At 37.1% G+C, this 16,798-nt stretch overlaps 5 protein-coding genes across 13 annotated transcripts in view; 2 read left to right on the top strand and 3 right to left on the bottom strand.

The window, feature by feature from the left end:
• LOC111479317 (phosphoglucan, water dikinase, chloroplastic-like) overlaps positions 1-2,924 on the bottom strand; it is a 15,931-nt gene extending 13,007 nt beyond the window's left edge. The window contains exons 1-3 of one of the 9 annotated variants that reach the window (XM_023123891.1): positions 2,221-2,924; positions 1,010-2,135; positions 134-970 (exon numbers count right to left, since the gene is read on the bottom strand). In XM_023123891.1, the coding sequence (XP_022979659.1) occupies positions 134-970; positions 1,010-2,135; positions 2,221-2,450 (2,193 nt within the window). In that variant the 5' untranslated portion in view covers positions 2,451-2,924. Of the gene's footprint in view, positions 1-133; positions 2,136-2,220 lie in introns of all 9 variants that reach the window. The other 8 variants (XM_023123892.1, XM_023123886.1, XM_023123887.1 and 5 more) reach the window with 8 other exon arrangements.
• Positions 2,925-4,624: 1,700 nt separating this feature from the next.
• Positions 4,625-6,426, top strand: LOC111479237 (probable xyloglucan galactosyltransferase GT14). Its single transcript, XM_023123792.1, has one exon. The coding sequence runs from the start codon at positions 4,625-4,627 to the stop codon at positions 6,254-6,256; it is 1,632 nt and encodes a 543-aa protein (XP_022979560.1). The 3' UTR covers positions 6,257-6,426.
• Positions 6,427-6,510: 84 nt separating this feature from the next.
• On the bottom strand, positions 6,511-9,302 carry LOC111479422 (probable aldo-keto reductase 2). The gene is made up of 4 exons (XM_023124083.1): positions 8,726-9,302; positions 7,566-7,738; positions 7,385-7,487; positions 6,511-7,075 (listed from the first exon to the last, which is right to left on the bottom strand). Exons 1-4 carry the CDS (start codon positions 9,140-9,142, stop codon positions 6,734-6,736), a joined length of 1,035 nt encoding a protein of 344 aa, XP_022979851.1. The 5' UTR covers positions 9,143-9,302; the 3' UTR covers positions 6,511-6,733.
• A 4,068-nt stretch (positions 9,303-13,370) lies between these two features.
• LOC111479485 lies at positions 13,371-14,294 on the top strand. The gene is made up of 2 exons (XM_023124183.1): positions 13,371-13,711; positions 13,837-14,294. The coding sequence occupies exons 1-2, from the start codon at positions 13,571-13,573 to the stop codon at positions 14,194-14,196; spliced, it is 501 nt and encodes a 166-aa protein (XP_022979951.1). The 5' UTR covers positions 13,371-13,570; the 3' UTR covers positions 14,197-14,294.
• A 55-nt stretch (positions 14,295-14,349) lies between these two features.
• LOC111479515 (nuclear transport factor 2B) lies at positions 14,350-16,268 on the bottom strand. Its single transcript, XM_023124219.1, has 2 exons — positions 15,830-16,268; positions 14,350-14,633 (listed from the first exon to the last, which is right to left on the bottom strand). Exons 1-2 carry the CDS (start codon positions 16,124-16,126, stop codon positions 14,559-14,561), a joined length of 372 nt encoding a protein of 123 aa, XP_022979987.1. The 5' UTR covers positions 16,127-16,268; the 3' UTR covers positions 14,350-14,558.
• Between the last annotated feature and the right edge of the window lie 530 nt (positions 16,269-16,798).

The following is a 16,798-nucleotide window of genomic DNA, read 5'->3' as shown; positions in this document are numbered from 1 at the left end:
AAAAAAAAAAAAAAAAAAAAAAAAAAAAAAAACAAGATAGACTAAAGAAAGGTATAAAGATCATCAGACATACACATCTATCAGGCAAACTCGAAATAAAGAAGAAGAAAAAAAGACGGGTCTGTTATAATACCTTTCTCCTCCAATTCCTGGCATTTTTATCTCCTTCTACCAACTGTAGAGCTAACCCCTCAAGACCAGAAGTGTCCCAAATCCCCTCAGATTCCCGGTTGGGGTGTACCAGATTCCCTTTCCACTGCTCAACCAAAGAACTGGCCTCATCTTCTACCAAAGGCCCATTGCCAGCTTCAACATCCCTGTCCTTTTCATCTCCTTCGTTGATCCCCTTCACATCAAAAGGGAACATTTCATCTCCTTTACTGACCCCTTTTGCATCCAGTGGCAACGTTTCATTTCCTTCTTCGGTCCCCTTTGAATCAAAAGACAAAGTTTCTTCACCTTCATTAATCTCCTTTGCATCCAAAGGCAAGGTTGTATCTTCTTCAGCGATCAACAGTGCATCCGAAGGCAAGGTTGTATCTCCTTCAGTGATCTCCTTTGCATCTGAAGGCAACGTTTCATTTCCTTCAGTGAAATCCTTTGCATCCAAAGGAGACGTTCCATCCCCATTAATCTCTTCCGCTTTCAGGGGCAACAATTTATCTCCTTCACTAACCTCCTCTGCATCCAAAGGCAACATTTTATCTCCTTCACTAACCTCCTCTACATCAATAGGCAACATTTTATCCCCTTCACTAACCACCTCTACACCCAAAAGCAACATTTTATCTCCTTCACTAACCTCCTCTACATCAATAGGCAACATTTTATCCCCTTCACTAACCACCTCTACTCCCAAAGGCAACATTTTATCTCCTCCACTAACCTCCTCGACACCCAAAGGCAACATTTTATCTCCTTCACTAACCTCCTCGACACCCAAAGCCAACATTTTATCTCCTTCATTAACCTCCTCGACACCCAAAGCCAACATTTTATCTCCACTAACCTCCTCGACACCCAAAGCCAACATTTTATCTCCTTCACTAACCTCCTCGACACCCAAAGCCAACATTTTATCTCCTTCACTAACCTCCTCTACATCCAAAGCCATCATTTTATCTCCTTCACTAACCTCCTCTACATCCAAAGCCAACATTTTATCTCCTTCACTAACCTCCTGTACATCCAAAGCCAACATTTTATCTCCTTCACTAACCTCCTCTACATCCAAAGCCAACATTTTATCTCCTTCACTAACCTCCTGTACATCCAAAGCCAACATTTTATCTCCTTCACTAACCTCCTCTACATCCAAAGCCAACATTTTATCTCCTTCACTAACCTCCTCTACATCCAAAGCCAACATTTTATCTCCTTCACTAACCTCCTCGACACCCAAAGGCAACATTTTATCTCCTCCACTAACCTCCTCGACACCCAAAGGCAACATTTTATCTCCTTCACTAACCTCCTCGACACCCAAAGCCAACATTTTATCTCCTTCACTAACCTCCTCTACATCCAAAGCCAACCTTTTATCTCCTTCACTAACCTCTTCTACATCCAAAGGCAACATCTTATCTCCTTCACTAACCTCCTTTACATTCAAAGCCAACATCTTATCTCCTCCACTAACCTCCTCTACATCCAAAGCCAACATTTCATCTTCTTCACTAACCTCCTCTACATCCAAAGCCAACATTTTATCTCCTTCACTAACCTCCTCTACGTCCAAAGGCAATATTTCATCTTCTTCACTAACCTCTTCAACATCCAAAGGCAACATTTCAACAGCCTCACCAGTTTGATTCCATTGATAAACTGAGCTAAATTTCCCTGTCTTAGGCAGCTGGAGAACCCGGTTATCTCCAGATTCCCACAACACACTCCCATCCTTTCCCACAATGACTAACTTGAACTCGACTCGCTCATCCCCTCTAAGCTCTAAATCGCAAACCCATCCATCCTCACTCCAATTCAGAAGAACACAATTCTTCCAAGAGCCCAATTCCTCAGATGACCCTAGAATTGCCACAGACTCCCCAAATTCAACTTGGTGAGCCAACCTCACCTTCAGAAGAACTTTCCCGCCACTTCCCAGTTCCCCAGTCATCTTTTGCTCTACATCTTCCCTGTTAAAAACCAACACCATTTCGTGATCATCGCATTAATCGGATGAAGCAATAAAAGAACACCTCAAATGATAGCCCACTTAACCTGATAGTTCCTTGAGAAGCAGAGGAAGCCCCACTGACGACCTGCCTGCTATGATTACAAAAAGAAGAAAGACACCCAGGTTCGGAAAAAATAGTGAAATGAAAAGGGTTTTTACGGCACTGCAGCTGGTGATGGTGGTGGCAATTCAAAGTACGTGGGAATGGGAACCTATTACACAAATGAATATGCGAAGAAGTTATAGAACAATGCGGAGCGCGAATAGAACCCATTATTCCTCCAAGGAGCGAAGTGCCACTGGTATCACTGCGGGCATTCCCAACTCAACATAGTTAATTGCTTCAAGCGAGAAAGAACAGAAGCAGAGATAGAGAAAGTGAGTTAACTCGAGATTGTTCTTCCGAGTTCCCGATGGATGGAAGATATTTTCTAATTATGAGGCAATCAATCAATCAATCTCCAGATTGAATGTGGCAATGAATCGCTCCTTAGCCACTGAATTTAACAAGAATTACGAAACTGATGATAATTATACAAAAAAATTCATATAAAAGACAAGCAATAAGCATACAGAAGACAGAGCTAGAAGCCAAAGGCGAAAAGACGCTTCCCAAAATCCCAATCCGTCCACTCTTGTCTGAGGCGAAGCATGTGCTTAGACGTTGTTTTTCCTTTTGGAGCGGATGATGAAAGAGCTATGAACCGCAAAATCAATCCGCAGCCTTCCAGAAATTTTTGACACGATATACTGATTTAGAAAAGGGAAAAAAAACGACTTTTTGGACCTTATTATTATTATTATTTTTTAATCTTTTGCCACCAAATAAAGTTTTGTAGTTCACAACCGTGCTTCAAACCGAAAAAGAGTCGAGCTACATCTGAAATAAAGTCTTCTTTCGTTTCTCGACATTGAAGTAAGACTATGTCTATGAACTTATTATCCTAGGTTGGAACAAGTTGATAGGATCCCCTTTTTTACGTCTCCATGTCCCTCCCGTGTAGCGACATGGGGGCGAAAAAAATGAAGGAGAGTGATGGGATTTCTCTCTCTTTTGTCATAGCGGGCCCAGCGGGAAGCCTGCACGATGGGCTGTTTAAGAACTAACTGAGAAATTTGGAGGAAATTGAGCGGGAGGAAGGAGGAGATATGAGACCTAAAACTTCTTGAACATTGTAAGTATCCATTTCGGATCTCTTATGTAAACATACTTTGTATGGTCGACTTGGATAAGCATGAATGAGCTAGTAAAATAAGTTGACATTTGACTATTCAATTGTGTTTTATTGAGCCTATGTTAAGATAGTTAACTTGCTTAGTATACGAGTAAACGAGTTAGAATCGTTCTTCGACCTTCTAAGTTTAATTGGGCAGATAGAGCCACATTTTCCCGAGTTCAATAGTCAGTTGTGATAGATTCTTGGATGAGTGGACGGTGAGATTTAGTTTCCCTAATTGATGATAATAAATAATATACTCAGGAGTACAACAAGTTCGGTAAGAAGATTTGAATCTCTAATCCTAAGAAAATAAGTAAATATACCTATTAGTCACGAAAAGAGTTCACTTTTGTCTTCTTCTACGAATGGTGCCGATATTGAAGCAGTTTACCGATGGTCGGAAGGACTTTAGAATAAACTATTACGAAATTAAAAGGATTCCTCTATATTTTGGTCATTTATTTCCAAATAAAATAGAATCCGTTCGGAATCTAACATTTAAAATATTTTATTTTTTAATGGTATATCTCATTTTATTTTAGTATCAATTTGAACAAAATTTAACTATGGAAAAAAAAAACGGATACTCGTCTTAATCATCTTGTTCAGCCACAATATTGAAATACTATAAAGTTCAAAACCTCATAAATCATTTATTAAAAAATAATTAACGGTGTTAATTAACAGTTAAGACATATTTTCGACCACCGTGGGCTCAGATATTATGAACTAAACAATAAATAAATTAATAATGAGAATCGAAAAGTATAACACTAGTAGATATTTTAAGATATGATAAAATCGAAACGAAACAAAACCGAAACTTCTAAGATATTACTATCGATACTAAATCTATAATGATTCGATTTTAAGGAAGTTTGTCGAGCAATCGAACTAAAAAGGAAAGAAGAAATAATTGGAGGGATATGTTTAGAATGTTCATTTTAGGACCTAAATATTTTACCTTGTATGGCTCTATTCACTTCCTTCCTTACTATAAAAGAGATCCCTCTTCAACGTTCGTTATCATAGGATCGCTATAGTTATCGTTGCTACTACTCTACCTTGTGATATTCCGTTACTTTACATGACGTCTGTCTTTCTGCCATTTCTCCTGAAGTTCGAAGCTATTTTACTGAACTTGTTCGAAGGAGGTTGTGATTTTGTTTAAGAGTTGTCTTGCGCTCGTAAGTACGTAGGTTACGATTCCATTGAGAACAGATGAACAATGAAGATCATAGTTCCAAAATGCACTAATCCAATCTCTTCTGTTGCACTAATCTCCTTCATTTTATGCTCTTTATTTGTCTTCTTTGATTACTCTGCCTTGTACGAATCAAGAACAAAGGAAGCCACCTTCTTAAACAATGACTTCCCCAATTCCTCGTCCATTTCTTCATCACCCAACCCCTGCATTGATCAAAAACCAACAGAAGAAGCCATTAAAGCTCTGATTCCTAGCTCCTCCATTGACCAAAAACCAATAGAAACTCATAACAGCTCCTCTTCCATTTCTCATCCAGCCAAAAGATCAAGAAAAAGAGCTGTTCATCGCAGAGGAAGAACCAGAAAAGCCAAAGCAGAGGACTCATCATGCCAAGGGAAATTCATTTACATTCATAATCTTCCCAAGAAATTCAATGAAGATTTGGTACAGAACTGCAAATTACCTCATATGAAATGGTCTGAAGTTTGCAGATTTGTGTGGCATAACGTGGGATTAGGCCCAGAAGTTCAGAACAATTCCCTGCAAGATTTGACTAACAGAGGCTGGTTTTACACCAGCCAATTCTCCTTGGAAGTCATTTTTCATCACAGAATGAAGCAATATAAGTGCTTAACAAAGGATTCCTCTAAAGCAGCAGCAATTTTTGTGCCATTCTATGCAGGCCTTGATGTTGGACCTTATCTATGGGGATTCAATATCTCTGTAAGGGACAAAGGGCCAATTGAATTGGCTAAGTGGCTATCACAAAGACCAGAGTGGAAAGCCATGTGGGGCAGAGACCATTTCTTGATTGGAGGAAGAATCGCTTGGGATTATAGAAGACATGACGAAAATGACTCGGATTGGGGCTCAAAACTCATGTTTTTACCAGAACTCAACAACACAACAATGCTGACAATAGAAACGGCGTATTGGAACAATGATATAGCAATCCCATATCCCACTGATTTCCACCCTTCAAGGGACTCCCAAATCATAGACTGGCAGAGGAAGGTTACAACACAGAAAAGGCCATTCCTTTTCTCCTTTGTCGGAGGAACAAGGCCAAAACAAGAAACCTCCATTAGAGGGGAGCTCATAAACCAGTGCAAAGCTTCAAAGAACTGCTTCTTTTTAGCCTGCATCTCTGGAGAGAATAAATGTAGTGACCCTGCTACAGTAATGAACACGTTTATGAGCTCTGTTTTCTGCTTGCAGCCACCAGGGGATTCCTTTACAAGAAGATCAATGTTTGATGCCATTTTAGCAGGGTGTATACCTGTTTTATTTCACCCAGGGACTGCTTATGGACAGTACAATTGGTACTTTCCAAAGGATCACCAGAGATACTCTGTTTTCATTCCTTCAAACAAGATCAAAGCAAAAGAGGTGAATGTTAGTGAGGTTTTGGAGAGAATTTCAAGCAAGAAAATCTTGGAGATGAGAGAAGAGGTGGTTAACATGATTCCTAGGGTGATTTATGCAGACCCCAGATCAAGATTAGAGAGTTTTGAGGATGGTTTTGATATTGCAGTTAAAGGGATTCTTGAGAGAGTGAAGAGGGTAAGGAAGGTGATTGAGGAGGGTAAAGATCCTAGCGTTGGTTTTTCTGATATCAACTTGAAAAGGTTTGAAATGGTTGGGTTTACATGAAACAGACATGGAAATTATGATATCAGTTCCTGATGTTTTGATGTTATGATGCCTTTGGTTCAACTTTTCTGGTGTTCTATTGCTTGTTTGTGAGAGATTCTTGGTGGTATCTTTCTCAATTTGTCTTTGATTCTTGTATGAACTTAATCTAAAAGTATTTAACCGTTCTTCGATGAATATGTGGGTTTGACTTGCATCCCTACTAGGTCACACCATTTTCTGATTGATTCCCAAGAATGTACCAAACTTTCTACTAATCCCAAGCTAAAACTAAATTGTCATAAACATTTCTCATGTTCGAGTACAGTACACACAAGACCATCATCCCAGTGACAGTTGACAAATCATGGCGTTTTGGTCAACTTTCAGCTGAATAAAAGATGGTGGTAAACATTCTTTTTATTGAAAAACGATAACAGAACACACAGACAGCAGACTCTGAAAACACAATGACAAGCCCAAACCATGCCAAGCAGCTTAGATAGAGGCTTTCCATGAAGAGAAGGGTGGTGTCTCAGAGTCCTTCCATGTCGCCAGGGAGCTTGAATATCGATCGCCTTTGACTGCATCAGCTGAAGCAAGGCCTTCGAGCTCGGCCAGTTCTTCAGGTGTGAGTTTAACGGATAAAGCTCCAATGTTCTGGTTGAGATTTTCAATCTTAGTCGTTCCGGGAATTGGACACACATCATTTCCTTGGTGGTGAACCCAGGCCAGAGCCAGCTGCGATGAGGTGCACCCTTTTCTTTCTGCTATTGCCCTAACCTTCTCAAATACAGTTTTATTGTGCTCGAGATTTTCGCCTTGGAACCGTGGCAAATGCTATACAGCAAAAAGAAACAATAATAATGACAATTGAAACAGAATCTCAGTAACTTGAGCTTGGAAGTTAACCAGAAGAGCACGTTCCTGACATTTAAGCTTCAGCATTCGATGTAAGGTGAAAAGGGAACCAACAAAATAGAAAGACTTTAGAAATCAATATCTACCGAGAATTCAAGTGACAAACCATTAAAACTTGATGTAATAGTTTGATCATCTTTAAAATTATATATCTTAACTTATATTGCATAAACGATCCTAAAATTCGTTCAAATAAAATGAAAGTCAGTTTACTATTTAGATGCAAACCTTCCGGAAATCATCATTTTGGAGACCTTCAACAAGCTTGGGCCCAGATGAGAAGAAGCCTCGTCCAAGAGGGCTGTATGCCACAATTCCAATGCCAAGTTCCCTTCGACAATTGAAAGAATAATATTGGGGTCAACAATCAATCTAACAAAGATGGATACTGGCATTAATAAATCCTAACCTGCAAGTAGGAATGATCTCTTCCTCTACATCTCTTGACCACAAAGACCACTCAAGCTGCACAGCTGTTATTGGATGAACAGCATGTGCTCTTCTGATTGTGGAAGCTGAAGCCTCAGATAGACCTATGTATTTCAGTTTACCTTCTTCCACCAATTTCTTAAGTTCTCCAATCTTTCCATAGACAAAAGGGGGAAAACGTCATCATGAGAAGTTGAAAGACTGAAAACTTCCTCAACTTGTAAAAATTGTTACACATTCAAACATAAAAGTAATGAGGTGTACACAAATTTATGCTCTTCAGTACAGTTAACAGCTCACTTAATGTAACAGCCCAAGTCCACCTTAGTAGATATTATCCTCTTTGGGCTTTCCCCTCCGAGGTTCCCCTCAAGTTTTAAAATGTGTCTGCTAGGGAGAGGTTTCCACACCCTTGTAAGAAATGTTTAGTTCCCCTCTCCAACCAATGTGGGATCTCACACTTACGTTGTTTAAAACTTATCTAACCAGAACTAACTAGAACAGCTTAGTTAGAGTAAAGCCCCTCAAATGAATAACCAGATGATGACGTGAGTTGGGACATTGATATAAGAAATTCAGTTCCACATTGCGCTGTTCGGTGTATCAGCTGCTTGATGTGCAGTAGAGATGAATGTGAAAAGAACATCCTTCCTCACAGTTTGCTCGTAAATAAATGAAAATCAATTGGACGTGTTATCAAGAAGCAATGTCCGGATATTGTAATGATTCAAGAAATTAAATTGAAAACGTTGGAAAGGAAAACCCTACGATCTCTTTGCAACTAGACATTGGTTGGGAAGAAAGAGAAGGCTTTTGAAAGATCAGAGGCTTTGTCCATTATCAATTAATGTTCTCTGGAAATGGGAAGGAGTGTTTGATCTCCTTCAAATTCGAGACAGAAATTTAGGGCAAAATGTGGGGTTTCATTTCCAAATCAAGGCATAGAAGTCAAAGTACTTTCACCTAACATTAGGTCCCAATCCCTACTGACAAATATGCCAAAACGCAGTATATAATAGAAAGCGAGCAAAATCAATTCAAATCCAAAGGAACTCGTTATACTCCACTCACACCAACACGATTCATCATACAAATCCAAACAACATAGAAGCAACAGAGTAGAAGGAAGAAGCAACAAACCGTGACTTCAATCGGAACCCTCGTATCAATCCGATGCTGGTAATAGAGATCGATGCAATTGACATCGAGGCGCTTCAAACTGGCCTCGCAAGCGGCTCTCACATAGGCCGGATCTCCGCGTATCTCCCTCTTGCCATCAGAAAGATTAACACCGAATTTGGTGGCCAATTCAACCTTATCTCTGACGCCGCCCTTGAGAGCCTTTCCGACGAGGATTTCGTTGGTGAATGGGCCATAGATGTCGGAAGTATCGAAGTGAGTGATGCCGCGGTCGATGACATGGTGGATTAAAGCGATCATGTCGGAGTCAGGCTTGGGGGGCCCGTAGAAGGCGGACATGCCCATGCAGCCGAGGCCCTGTGCGGACACTTCGAGGCCTTGAGATCCGAGCTTGATTCGAGGAACTTGAGAAGCCATTTTTGCTGTGTGTGCGCGGATGAGGAGCGGAGGAATGAGGTCGCCGGAGGGAAGAGAAGTCGTCGGACGTGAGGGAGCAGAGCACAAATGGCTGAATTTGAGCCACACTTATAGTAATGGGGGTTGGTGGTTGATGCTCTGATGATACAGTCGCGTTTTGCCTTTTCCTGCCGGCCATCAAATTTAAAATATCAAAGCGCGACCCAAATAGGAAGCTTCTAATTTTAGGGAAATATTATAAAAAGAAAAAAAAAATTACAAAATATATATTTAAACTAAAAAAATAAATATTCATATTTTTTTAAATAAGTTAAAATATTTATTATCGGCATATAATTACATTGATGCCTTTTTTAATTATTAACCTTAAATATAAAAAAATTACAATTTAATGAAAGATTAAATCATAAAAAATACTCTTATATTTCATATATATATATATATTTAAACATTCCGATAATTAATAATTTATTTAAAATATCTTTTTAATTTTCTAAAAAAAATTCAAAAATATATATATTTAGCGTAGATTTTAAAGATATTAATGGTAAAAAAAAAATTAGAATTTTTTTTTTACTAAAAGTTAAAAAAGTATTAAATTTACTTTTCAAAATTTATGGGTATTTTTTAAACGTTCTACTAATGTTTTGTAACGGGCTTTTACTTTCGGGCTTCCTCTCGAGATTTTTAAAACCCGTTTCCTAAAATAAGTTTTCACACTTTTATAAAAATGTTTTGTTCCCTTCTACAACTAATTTGATATCTCACGGTCCATTCACTTCAAGACCCAACATTCTTGCTATATAATGAAGCTTATTATACCGTTCGTATAGTAGCTAAAAAGTCTTCATTCTAAATGTACTAATTATAAAGAAAGTTTTACTCGGGTCGTTAAACCCATTAGTTTTACGTATTTAGCCCTATAAACACGTCCAATAAACCAAACCATACGCATATTTCATATTCCAATAATACAATTCTCTAAATACTTTCACAAATCTTTCGTTTTCAAGTGTTTCTTTATCTTCCACTCGATAAATATCACTACTTACCAGTCACTCGGTCGCCAAACAAGACCAGCTAGTTGACTAGAATCGTAATTAAAAAACCGACCCGAAAAGTAAAGTCATTTCAAGTCGTGCTCGGTCTTTTAAACAATAAAAATAATTTTAAAAAATGGAAGATTTTGTCATGTTTTGTAGATGGGGCCAAATAAAAAGAAGGGGGAGAGAAAGCAGAGGACAAGAAGCAAAAATGGCGGATTGGGGTCCGGTGGTGGTAGCCGTGGTTCTGTTCATTCTGCTATCTCCAGGGCTCGTGGTTCAAGTCCATGGCGCTGAAAAGTTCATTGAGTTCGGAAATTTTGAAACCAGCGCCACCTCCATTTTTCTTCACTCCCTCATCTTCTTCGCCCTCTTCTGCCTCTTCACCCTCGTCCTCCACCTCCATATCTACATCTGATAGGCTTCCTTTTGCCCTCTCTTTTCAGGTTTTGATTCTCATTTTCTGTCGTTACCCGTCTTTTCGATCTAAGTTCGTGTGGATTCTCTTTTCGTTTCGTTTTAAAATGACTTTGTGTTGATGTAGATGTTGTCGTTTCAATGATCTAAGTTCGTGTGGATTCTCTTTTCGTTTCGTTTTAAAATGACTTTGTGTTGATGTAGATGTTGTCGTTTCAATGATCTAAGTTCGTGTGGATTTTCGTTTTAAAATGACTTTGTGTTGATGTAGATGTTGTCGTTTCAATGATCTAAGTTCGTGTGGATTCTCTTTTCGTTTCGTTTTAAAATGACTTTGTGTTGATGTAGATGTTCGATCTAAGTTCGTGTGGATTCTCTTTTCGTTTCGTTTTAAAATGACTTTGTGTTGATGTAGATGTTGTCGTTTCAATGATCTAAGTTCGTGTGGATTCTCTTTTCGTTTCGTTTTAAAATGACTTTGTGTTGATGTAGATGTTGTCGTTTCAATGATCTAAGTTCGTGTGGATTCTCTTTTCGTTTCGTTTTAAAATGACTTTGTGTTGATGTAGATGTTGTCGTTTCAATGATTGTATCGTAGGTTTTTCTCACTTTTACTCGTGGTGGGATTGTGTTTGTTTGCATTATAATACTGTTTTTTCTATGTTCTCGATCCTCTCGATACTTTGTTTTAGGGGTGTATATGGGTTGGATTGAGATGGAGAAATCTATTTCAGTTGGTTGGGTACTTGACCCGAGCAACCCGTATTGAGTTGGGTTGGTTGGGTTGGTGACCCAAACAACTCGAATAGAGTTCGCACTCCAACCCTCCCTGATTGGGTTCAGTTATCGTATTGTTTTATTTATTTATTATTATTATTATTTTAAAAAATTCTATAGGTATACGCTACATGTTATGTTAATAACTAAAATCTTATAAAATTTAAAAATATTTGTAAGTTACAACACATCACTAACATCGGTTACAAATGTCAAATATTCTTAATATTCATAATAATTTTAAAAATAGGGTAGGATTGTAACTCTATTTTCGGGTTGACCCGACCAAAAAATTGTTAACCCACAACCCAAATTTTTCAAAAATTCAACCTAACCCAACTCGAAAAAGATCTAACACAGTCGAACTTTCATGATTTGAGTGAGGCAGTCTAAATTGGTCACGTTATTAGGTCCTATGAACGCTTCTACATTAGTTCCTCTAGTGGCCGTCTCTTTCATTCCAATTTTTTAAATTTTATTTTAATTTAATTGTTCAATAATTGAGTGAAAGATAATAAAATTAGGTCAAACGATAGACATAGACCAAGTTATTCATTTATCAAATTAATTATTCAAAGTATTGCATGTGGGTGAATTTTTATGCTACTTAATTGGTATTTCTACCAATAATTTAATGAAATTAATTGTTTTTTCTTTCAATAAATAAATGTGAAATTGAAAAGTGATAATTTTAATATTAAAACAAATAATGTAAACCTAAAACTTATTATATTCTAAAAAACCAAAAAATTATTATTTTTGGTGATGTCTCATTCATTTAATTTAATTATATTAAAATTTTAGATATTTAATTTTTAAAGTACATAAATGATGTAATGCAATTTTTCATTATTTATTTTAATTATAAAGTGGGGATTTAATTCAACCTATTGGGTTTTTATTTTAACTATGGTGTGAACGTTACTTTTAAAATTTCATGGGTATTTTTTGACCTAAAAGAAATGTTGAATTTTTTAAAAATATTCTATATATTTTTGAAATACTTCAAAAGTATTTTTGAAACCAAATACTAATGGTTTCCATCCAAAACCGTGCAAGCTTTTTAAATTTTTTTTAGAAGTTTATAAGTATTATTAAAACTTATGAAAGTTTAGAGTTATTTTTATTATTTAACGATAAACAAATTAACACAATTTTGTGTTCAGTCTTAATTGAATTTAGTGTTATTCGACTAGTCTCATGGCTAAGATGGGTTGTTCCAAAATGAACGGAGTTTTAGCAATTACTTCCATAACTAAAAACTACTATTACATACAAATTTTATAACAAAATGTATTACTATTGTCTTAAAATGACTACAAGGATAATAAACGAGTAAATGAATGAACGGATACCACATTCAAATAAGAGCAATTTTGGATAAGATGATTAAGAAAGGGTCAAAAGAATTGAAAGTCGTTATCCACCTTCATTTCGATGGCTCAATCATAGGAAGTCCAAATTTAAGCACGTTTTGTATGGAATAATTCTATGTTGGTGTTCTCATGAAAATTTTTCTAGAATCCATGTGAATGAAGGTAAAGGAACTCATGTTAATATGAGGGGATAGTATTTACTCTTAAAAGTAAAGAATGAATAACTTGACCATGTAGAAAAAGATGTAGATATGTCACAAGGGACGTAGATAAGTCAAAGGATGAGCCAAATTTGAATTTTAAATCCTTACCCAGGACATTGACAGGCCAACTAATATCGAATTCTTTTGATTATTGAGCTCTTTAATTTGTAATTACTACTCAACATAAAATATTAAAAATAAATGAACAAGTTAGATAAAAGTATAAAATAAATGAACCAAATTCTATTCATTTTAATTATAAACTTTCAATTTCATTAAATTACATTTTAAATTTAAATAAATATTATAATCATAATCTTAAATTTTAAAAACTGTTCACAAATTTAAATTTTCATGTAAAATTTTAATTTATTATAAATGAGTTTATGAAAACTTTTTAATTTATTTTATGTTAAATTAGTAAGGAATTATATTCAATATGAATAAAAAAAACAAAGGGAGTGATTGACAACAAACCATTCGAAAGCCACCACGTGTCAAAGAGCAATTGGAGAACGTTCCACTAGGAAAACCAGATGACTATGCTGCCGGAGGAAGTGGAGAGGGGAGGGTGGAGAGGCAGAAAATAAAATTGGTAAAGAAAACCATTGGATGGCGGAAGCGGCGGCGGAGGAGATGGAGCTCATCAGCCTTGCGATTCGAAGGTTGATGGAAGAGAAAAACAACAGAACCGGCTCTCACCGGAGCTCCGGCGGCAACGATCTGCAATTCCTTTCCCGATTACTCTCTCAGGTTAGACCGTTCATCAATTCTACTCTCTCTGGTTTCTGTGATTAGATCAGTTCGTTTCAGAAGAACACAGAAACTGACGTATATAACAAAACATTTTAATTGGCCTTCTTCACTACCATGAACAGGTGGAATCAACAAGAGAACAGGGGCGGCGCAAGCACTCCCAACAGGATGATAAAATAATTCAGAAAAACTTAACAGAGAAGGAGATAGTGAAAGAGATAAAAGAAGTGAAGAGGCAGAATTTCATAACTCACTGCCTTGTTTCCGCCATGGTTGTCCTCACCGTTGCTTGGCAAGTTTCTGAGGTGTCCTTTATTTTGAAGCTCAGAGATGGGCTGAGTAACCCATTCAAGTCCCTGGCTAGAATCCTGAAAAGAAACACAACTTCAGCAATACAACATAAGATTGAAGCTACTGAATTGCCTGCCTTACCTCATGTGAACCTACCAGATTTTCACTTGAATGACCACAAAATCCAGTAGTAGCATCATCAAGATCCCAAGTTGTTTGTAATTTTTCAGGCATTATAACAATGTCTGTAATTTTCGGTCATTCATATTTCAATTTTCATGCTGTAGAAGTTCAAAGTTGCAATTTTTACGACGGGTATAATAGCATATAGTAGTATGAGCAAATCACTTGAATTTGAAGAAAGCATCTATTTCATCAATACTCAATGACAATCAAGAAATTCGACTTTGAGTAGGCACACATTGAAGCATAAGCACAATAAAATATAATCCAAGTTCCAATTTGAAATGTCCAAAAAACTGAAAGGTGATAAACAAACTGGTTGAATGACCTGACATCTCAGGCCTCCCAATACCAAAGTTTACTCTCAACTTCAGGCATAGTTCAATCGGAATATGTCGTTCAGCACATAGAAGCTTCCCTGTGGAGTTGGCATCAAATGGAACATCTGAAAGCACGGGGTAAAGTAATTTAGAACTCACAACTGTACAGCCTATAGATCAAATCCTCAAGTAACTAAAAGTAAATTGATCCACAACAAGAAAGAAAATTGTCCACAAACTAATTCAATCCTCAAATTTAGCAATGAGTTCACTCAATTCTTCCAATAATATTTTAACATAATTGAATTTGATTCATAATAATACAAACAAGAAAATCGAAACGCCTGTGCATCACATTTTCAATGGCTACTAACATTCAGAAAAGTATTTTGTATTTCACTACACACAATACATTTTCACTAATATGGTTATTCAAAGAATATAAAATATAACATCATATGTACCATCATTCCATATTTTGTTTTAACAATACAGTTGTGATTCATCATTCTAAAATAAATTCCATTCCATGTGGAATTTGAAAATGGATTTGAGTTAGAAAAAGTAAATGAAGAACATACAAAAACATTATTCTTGCATTCCCACAAAAATTATATATGATATATCTAAACGTACAAAATTCTCAATGAGATTACAGATAACGATCACAGATTATTACTTCGCAGATATCATTACAATAAGCCAAGGAAATTGTAACAAGCATATACATTTGGGTTCAAACATAACAGCAGGATAAACTTTCTTAGTCACCTCAGAAGCCTCCGCAAATAAAACAGCAACCATGAACTTAAAACAAGTTAGCAGTTTAGCACTATCTTAGAGTTAAATAATCAAGCACCTTCTTCCTACTTTGCTCACTAGGCTCATGCTTGTAAACCAGAAAGCTGGCCAATTGAACTTGTTCCATAATATTTCTTTTCAGAAATAAGAACCCTATGGAAAAATATAAATAATCTCAGACATGCTGAAGCCGCCAAATACCAAATACATTGAAAAGAAGAAAACAAGCATATCAGAATCTCAAGCTTGATCTACATTCTCGCTATCCCTATGTAACAAATAGAATCCCGATGAAAACCCCTAGATCTACACGTACAAAGACAACGCAAATTAAACAAGGTCTAACGATATTTCAAGTCCTCGAACGCATAAATTAGAGAATCAAAACACAATTTCAGTCAAAGCAGTCCAACTAAATAACACTGATCGATCGGCTAACTCCAAGAGAACACTAGATCCAACCAAGATCTATCCATAAATCCAGCATCGGGCTAAAATCTTCATTAAAAAAACGCAATACCTGACTGAATTTGAGAGCATGTTGTTCACCGGCGAGTTGAAGATTGCCGCTGACGAAGACGAGCATGCCACCAGTGGGGCCGGAAGGCTGGCAATCGACAGTGCTAACGGAGTGCTGGCACTGCTGGAAGGGGAGGCTAGTAAGCTTGGCGACAATATTCGGCGAGCCTTGGATCTTCTGACCTTCAAACGTCAACATAGAATTGTCCTGGTAGAGATTAGCAAGACCAGCTCGATTAGCGTCGAAGGTGGAGTAATAATGATCGACGAATGCCTTAGCCACCGCGTCGGGATCCATTCCGATAAGGTTGAAATCCGCCGCTGGGAAAGAGAGAACAAAAACCCACTTTCTTCCGCCCCGCTTGGAAACGACGCCGAGTTTCGCAGAGAAGGAAATGGAGACGACAGCGTTAGCCGAGGGTTCGCAAATGGGGAAGGGTTAATTGGGTATTTATAGTATCGACAAATATAGAGGGGTAGAATCGTCCGATTTGGGGATATTTTAAAAGGATTTATTTATTTATATAATTCGCGTAAATATAACGCCACCACTTTTGAAGGACAAAGCCCTTTGGAATATTATAAATATTTGAACTTTCTTCACTTATCAAACGTTTCAAGGTATTTGAGAATTTAATTAATAATGCTTAACCAATAATCGTCTATCGAAAACTATCTATCGGCTTTGAACGGAATGGACTGAATAAGAGAGTTTTTTCCTATGACCTGAATGAGGACGGGACTGAGAATATGATCATCGTCTTTGTTCTCACCTTGCTCTTATATCTGTTTACATACATGGATAGCTACATGAATGAACTTCTTTAGGACACGTTTCATTGATTTTCGTCATCTATTTACAATTATAACCTTTAGTGGTCAATTCCGTCATAGATTTGGAATACTGTCTTCCGTCTCCACCTCCTTTTTGTTGACGTTGGCTTGCGTTGCCACGCAATCTACCGAGAGA

Source organism: Cucurbita maxima, unplaced genomic scaffold, assembly GCF_002738345.1.
Source record: "Cucurbita maxima cultivar Rimu unplaced genomic scaffold, Cmax_1.0 Cma_Scf00005, whole genome shotgun sequence".
In the NCBI taxonomy this organism is placed as follows: domain Eukaryota; kingdom Viridiplantae; phylum Streptophyta; class Magnoliopsida; order Cucurbitales; family Cucurbitaceae; genus Cucurbita; species Cucurbita maxima.
Note: the sequence above shows the minus strand (reverse complement) of the source record. Positions and strands in the feature narration are given on the sequence as shown.

Excerpts from the sequence above, each read along its gene's own strand:
- LOC111479237 (XM_023123792.1), top strand. The coding sequence starts at position 4,625 with ATGAAGATCATAGTTCCAAAATGCACTAATCCAATCTCTTCTGTTGCA.
- LOC111479422 (XM_023124083.1), bottom strand. The coding sequence starts at position 9,142 with ATGGCTTCTCAAGTTCCTCGAATCAAGCTCGGATCTCAAGGCCTCGAA. Across the intron at positions 7,488-7,565 it reads GAGATCATTCCTACTTGCAG|GGAACTTGGCATTGGAATTG; the intron begins GTTAGGATTTAT and ends CAATTGTCGAAG. Across the intron at positions 7,076-7,384 it reads AAAATGATGATTTCCGGAAG|CATTTGCCACGGTTCCAAGG; the intron begins GTTTGCATCTAA and ends TTTGCTGTATAG.
- LOC111479485 (XM_023124183.1), top strand. The coding sequence starts at position 13,571 with ATGGCGGAAGCGGCGGCGGAGGAGATGGAGCTCATCAGCCTTGCGATT. Across the intron at positions 13,712-13,836 it reads TTTCCCGATTACTCTCTCAG|GTGGAATCAACAAGAGAACA; the intron begins GTTAGACCGTTC and ends TACCATGAACAG.
- LOC111479515 (XM_023124219.1), bottom strand. The coding sequence starts at position 16,126 with ATGGATCCCGACGCGGTGGCTAAGGCATTCGTCGATCATTATTACTCC. Across the intron at positions 14,634-15,829 it reads ATGCTCTCAAATTCAGTCAG|ATGTTCCATTTGATGCCAAC; the intron begins GTATTGCGTTTT and ends CCGTGCTTTCAG.